The sequence below is a fragment of the Vombatus ursinus genome, unplaced genomic scaffold (genome assembly GCF_900497805.2).
Source record: "Vombatus ursinus unplaced genomic scaffold, bare-nosed wombat genome assembly UNPS02014830.1, whole genome shotgun sequence".
Taxonomy (NCBI): domain Eukaryota; kingdom Metazoa; phylum Chordata; class Mammalia; order Diprotodontia; family Vombatidae; genus Vombatus; species Vombatus ursinus.
The window spans coordinates 53411086-53417571 of record NW_020954608.1 but is presented as its reverse complement, the minus strand read 5'-3'; the positions used below and the strand labels follow the sequence as shown (position 1 = coordinate 53417571).

The following is a 6486-nucleotide window of genomic DNA, read 5'->3' as shown; positions in this document are numbered from 1 at the left end:
GGTCCTCCTGACTTCAGGGCCGGTGCTCTATCCACTGCGCCACCTAGCTGCCCCTAACTTTGGACCTTTGGAAGGACTGGTTCTGTTCCATGTGTGGTGAGAGATGCCAAAAATTGGTTGTTCACGTTGGGTCATCCAATGTAAAGTAGTGACAATGAGCAGGAATAGTACCAGAAACATCAGTGTCACAGGGTGATGATGACATGTCTGGCAGTCACCAATCTTCAGCGTGAGCCAGAGGTCAGGCCCTGCTGTAAGCAGGCTGTCCTGGGGCAAAGGTCTATACCTGTGTACCACTGCCACTCAGGACCTTCCTTTAGCAAGGACTGATCTCTCTGGGAGCCCCATGAGGTGAGGATAGAATACAAATCTTTGCCCCTTTGGGGCAAAGTCCCTCTTCTGAGGGACTACCTCCTTTCTTCTTCGGGGGTGAGGTAGACAATTTCACCTTCCCCTATTTCCAGAAAGCAGAGCACCTTCCAACAACTTTTTTTGTTGTTTTCAGTCATGTCTGACTGTGACCCGATTTTTTTTTTCAAAGATAGTTTAGTGGGGGACAGCTAGGTGGCACAGTGGATAGAGCACTGGCCCTGGAGTCAGGAGGGCCCAAGTTCAAATCAGGCCTCATACACATAATACTCACTAGCTGTGTGACTCTGGGCAAGTCACTTAACTCCAACTGCCTCACCAAAAAAAACCAAAAACCAAAAACCAAACCAAAAAAAAGATCCCAACAAAGATAGTTGAGTGGTTTTCTATTTCCTTCTCCAGTTCATTTTACAGATGAGGAAACTAAGGCAAATAGGGTTAAACGACTTGCTCAAGATCACACAGCTAGTAAGTATCTGAGGCCAGATTTGAACTTAGGTAATTCAGGTCTTCCTGACTCCAGGCTTCAGTGCTCTATCCACTACGCCACCTAGCTGCCTTTTCCAACAACTACATCCTTTTTTTCTCCAAGTCCTTCTTGATGAGTTGTCTGATGACCACTGGGTACTATACTGGTAACATTGTCAAAGGGTCTTATCAGTTCCACATTATAGTAAGCAAAGGACTACCATGGGCCTGTCACAGTCTACTGTGCTAGGACCTGCGATGGCGCCCATTCCACTGCTCTTCTTTGCCAGGATTAACACTGGCCCCTTGCTCCCCGTATTGTAAGGCCAGAGGGTTGCCTCTGCTCCCCTGTGCTTGAGTCTGAAAGATTCTCCCACATCCCAATGTACTGTGCTACCCAATGTTAGGGCATGCATGTCAGGAGTCACTGTCTCTAGCTCATACACCATATTGATGATGTCAGAAACTCACACATAGGATGACTCAGGCACTCCCAAGGAGGTTCTGGTCCACCAGGCCGGGGTGTGAGCTCCTCATCCTGGCAGTGGTCATTCTATCCAATTTCTACATGAAAATTTCTGCTACCAGTCACTTCTGACTAGGAGACCCAGGAGCTCATGATCTCTTGAAGCCACAAGAGCGCTACCAATGTTAGTAATGTCTATCTCAGGATTGCTCTTCATCTACCCATGCTTAGAAAAAGAGGCAAAAAGCAGTCCAGTCTCAGGATCATCTAGGCCAGTGTGTGTGTGAGAAAGCATTAGAGTTACCAGATCTGGAGCTAGAGGGGAAGTTTTCTATCCTTTTTTCTGACACAGTCCCCCTCCCCACCTCTAGAATTCAACTGGGATGCATTTGCTCATGTGTCCATTATCTCCAATTTTGGAACAGTCTCTAGGGCTCTGAGCACATTTCCTTTCAGTGACTCACCCAGTGCTTTGCACCAAAGAATCCCAAGAAATTTCACATAGCACTAGTTTCAATGGCTTCCCGGATACCATATTAAAAAGTTCTAAGTAGTTCATTAAGCACATTTTTCAAACAAGCCCTAAGTGAACAGTTTTCAAGGAGGTCCTTGCCTATCACAGCTGGTAGACCTAGAAATCACAATCAGCCCTAGATACAAAGTTATACAAATTTGCCAAACGGCGTTTTATAACATTTATTATTGTCAGGACATAGTACTTAAGGACCCCCAAACACATAAACCTGTATTTAGTCTATCCCATAGACTGTTTGATTCCTAATCTCCCTGGGTCAGTGGAGCTTCCAGTCAGGATCACAGCCAGAGGTTGTGAAACGTCAGGTTGTGAAACTTTGCATCTTATCTCCCAGTTCTCCTCTTTCTCCATGTTGCCTTCCCCCATTTCAACCATGAAGTCATTCTCATTTAATCCTGATAATTAACACCAAATGTTCCAGGCCATGGCTGACTCAGGCCCGTTCAGATTAGGAATTGAAATGAAATTAAATACTTGTAGATCATTCGTTACAAGGAAGCTTATTTATCAATGACATGGAAAGGATATTCAGCAAGGATAGAGTATTGATGCGGCTGGGCAGATTCCCTGTCTCCACAATTGCTATGGCAATCCCCACAGGTCAGAAGCCTGTGTTAAAGTAAGGAAGGAGTCTTTGACTGGCTTTGGACTCTGGGGATTAGGAAGTTAGATTGATAATTTGAACCTTAGTCTTCTGAACCAGTCAAGTCTTAAATATCTTTTAAGAAAGAGCTAAGTGTCTAGCCTGCAAGAGGCTTCTACAAACTGTTGCCAGACTCACCTAAGTGTCTACCTAATGGTAAGCTATAATGACTAACTAGTTTTTAAACAACCATATTAATAGTTGTTATTGGTAAACAACTCCATCCATCAAGTTCAATCATATTCATCTATTGAGGTAGATATTTTGTATGTACCTCATCATGGTAATTCCATTTGGATACAGTGCTTCAGTTTAATTCTATTCATTTCAATTCAAACCAAGCATTTATTGAGTTCAAAGCACTCATTCTTTTATGGAAGAAGTCAGGTGATATCATCTCCTCTAGTATTTTTTTTTTCCAGGTGAAAGTAGTCTCAACTAATCATTAGAATGAGAATTTGAGAATATTCAAGGCTGCTTCTTTCCTGGGGAAAACAAAATATTGGTTCTACCTGTAGGTAATCCTTGTTGCATCTGCCTTTGTTGAAGTGGGTTGGCTTTCTTTGTGGGCAAGAATACAGGTTTAACTCTTAAGTGTCAAAAGACCTTGTCCCCTTGAAAACTAACATCTAAAGCATATGGATCCCATTGCAACCCATAACACAGGATTATTTGTACCCATAGGCACTTGTTAGAGGACATGAAAATTAACTGACATTTAGCACCTGTCAAAAGCTCAATTATGACATTCTAATACTTAAGAAACACAGTCCAATGGAGAGGTTAAAAATCCATTCATCTAAATTTTCCAAGTTCCATCCTTATCGAGATTTTGAACCACATTCACTCAGCAGAAGAAATGTTTTCCCTGTGTTTAACTTTCTATCCTATGCCTTTAAAGGGTGTCCTTAGAGAATTATCTGTTTGATCAGCATTTTTCTAAATCCTAAATGAATAAATAAAATCTTTCAGGCTTTCAGACATTTCTTTATTTCCTAGTGGTTACATAACAATTTATAAATATGCCCATCATTTCCCTCCTCCCTACAAAACCCTACCCCAAATCTAAACGCCCACCCCCACTTTACTGGGACACCTCTTGTTCTAGGAGAGTTCTTCCACTTGACCTCATTTCCAGACTAGCTCTGCCATAGTCCCCGGAGAGGTACTTATGGAGGCACTTATCCCACCCCTTGGGTCCCTGAGGCTTAGGGGCTGGGATGGATGTGCTTGAAAAGTTCCATCATCCCAACAGTCATGGGGTGGGAATGCCTCAAGGCCAATATCCATTCTGTGCTGGGTGGTGATGGTGGTATGTATGGCAGAACCACTAGGCAGGCAGGAATTGGCATGAGATGCCCTCACAGCATCTGTAGTTGGTATGGACGAGTGCCTGATGAGGTCTAGAATGCCCTTTGATACCCTAATAGGTGCTATTGTCCCTTAGCAGGATGTCCTACACCTGTCCAATACCCACAGTAGACACTCCACCCTTAGCAGTGCCTCTGATTCAACCCAGTGGTAACTCTGCCTTCCCAGGGGACTTTAAGTCAGACCCCCTATAAATCCTGTGGAATCGAGATTGCCTCAGGTGAGATAGTGCTCTGATTCCTCTCCATTTCCCTCAGGCACTTTCAGGAATAGTCAGCAAACTGTAATCCCTCCGTCCACAGCTAGTGGTCATGGCATCCCAGGGTCTCAGTCTCAGCTAGATGCCAGGCCTTGCCGTCCTCTTGATGTGGTCCAGTGAAGCCTAGGGAATTTGGGGTCCCCTCCTCTGGGATCGGGTAAGGGGGTTCCGGGGGAAGTGGAGGGTCTCCAGGCCCCCGTGCTCCTCCCAAGACTGGTCCATTATAGATATAGATGTTGCCGGTGACAGTGACTGAGCCACCTGTCACATGGATACCATTGGTACCTGGTGAAAAAGGGACCAAAAGTCAGGTGGGAGTGCAGCCACTAAAGAGGGTCTCTCTCCAATTTTTGCATCACCCCACTCAGAAATCCCTTCTTTTCTGATATCTTTCCCTCTTTCTTCTACTTTTTAGACTTTTAACCTTTTATTTTGTTCCTTTGGCTAGCTCTCTTTGGCTCTCTTTGATTAAAGCAGTTTCTGCATGTGACTTACTATCTCTAGCTGTCTCTTTTTCTCTGAATTTGTCTGTTTAAGGATATTCTGACTAGCTCAGCACCCCTCTCCATGTACTATCCCCCTCTCTTCCTACACCCTGTGTTCCATAACCTGTCTTTCATCTCTTACCCCTCCCCTCTCTCCATATTTACCATGGGGCAGCTCCTGGCCCTGCTCTCCAGGCTCTGTGCCTTGCTCTCTGCCCTGGCCCAGGGAGCTTTGTTGATGGAGGATTTCTGTTTCCACTGCTGGTGGGGGAAGACGTTCATTGGGGGCCAGAACTGCATCTCCTAGGAGTCGTTCTACCAAGTCAGGGAACTTCTGATTTGTTCTAGGGACGTCCTGGTTTGGGGGAGGATTCAGATCCACTCTCTGTAGGAAAGAGAACCCAACCAATGACTTTGCTTTAAGACTCCAACAGTTTCTATGTTCCCTTTCAGCCTGATCTTAGAGCAGAGCAGACCTCCTCTCCCAACACTGCCCAAAATGTCTTTTTACTTCAGGCTGCATATTTCCCTCCCCTATTCCTACCCATTCTATTCTGTTTTCCATGCTGCATACACCCTCAGTCTCTCCCTCCCTCCTACATTCTTTTTGGCCCCCTTTACCTCTGGTCTCCTCTTGAGTAGTAACCCTGCAATGAAAACAAAAATGACCTAAGGTCCCCTGTTCCTCTTCCCAGACCCCATCCTCTTCCAAAGTTCCCACATACCATACCTTCCACCTTTTTCCCCATCTTGATCCCTAGTTCTGTCTCCCTAGAGGCCACAACAAGTCCCTTCCCCCCTCCACCTTATAAAAGGTAAAATGGGGAGGATGAGTTGGATCACTGAGGGGAGAGGAGAATGGAGGGGTGCATTGAGGAAATGGGGCATTCACTGATGCATGCATCCAGATCAGAGGTCCCAAATCCCTTCCGTCTCCTAGCCCTACTCCATTTTACCCAGCTTCTGGCAGAGAGAAGGGTGCCTTTTCCAGGCACAGGAGAAGACAATGATAAGGAGTAGAATGGAAGCCATGGGGACCAGGATAGATAGCAGCAAAATTGTCCCTGTAAGACAAAAATGTAGAATTGAGCTTACTGAGCCTGAAAAAGAAGAGGCAGACAGGAGATCCCAAGAAGAATCTTTTTTAGAAACCACACCAAAGGTCATGAGCTTCTGTTTTCCATCCCTTTCCTCTTCTGCCTCGTAAAGACAGAAAAAGAGAAAATATCCTTGAATTGGAATAAAAGGAAACTAGTCAGTATAATTGACTTCAAAAAGGAAGGTACCTTTGAGGTCACCAAATTCAACTCCCTTATTGTATCGACTGAGGCATAGGAGGGTCAAGTGACTTTATCTAAGGTTCTGCTGGCAGGGGCAGAACCAGGATTTGAACTGAGGTCATTTGCCATTAAATTCAGTAATTTTTCCACTGTACCACATGGATTCAATGTTGTGATGTACCAGAATGAGGCTTCCAAAGAGGGCTATGGAAAGAATCTCCTTTCATGGTGATGTTTCAAGATAGAAGAGACATCCCTCCCTCCCCATATTTCTATGATGGAGACAGGTCAAGGAATACGCTAGGATTCTTTGGCCCTTCTAGCTCCAGAAAAGATGAATGGGGCCCTCTCAGACATTCCTGTGCCCCTAAGCCAGAATACCTATTCCCTTGGCTACTATGGGTCATATTAAAGCATATGGAAGGTCAGGACTCCTGGATCATAGACCAAACTTCAGATAAGAGAGGTGACTGTTCCTATGAGCATGACCATCTTCTCTAGCAGGAGAAATGACCCCAAAGGCAACGGGGATTAGCTTACTGGCCTGTTGGGGAAGCCATACTTTGTGTATTTTTCAAGGGTACATTGAACATTGAAAACATAGAAAACT

The 6486-nt window shown here is 44.9% G+C and overlaps 1 protein-coding gene across 1 annotated transcript in view; it reads right to left on the bottom strand.

Annotated features, from left to right (window-relative positions):
- Positions 1-3447: 3447 nt before the first annotated feature.
- LTBR (lymphotoxin beta receptor) overlaps positions 3448-6486 on the bottom strand; it is a 7091-nt gene continuing 4052 nt past the window's right edge. Inside the window, exons 7-10 of the mRNA XM_027838856.1 lie at positions 5553-5660; positions 5218-5243; positions 4762-4981; positions 3448-4396 (exon numbers count right to left, since the gene is read on the bottom strand). Coding sequence (XP_027694657.1) covers positions 4155-4396; positions 4762-4981; positions 5218-5243; positions 5553-5660 — 596 coding nt within the window. The 3' untranslated portion in view covers positions 3448-4154. The remainder of the gene's footprint in view (positions 4397-4761; positions 4982-5217; positions 5244-5552; positions 5661-6486) is intronic.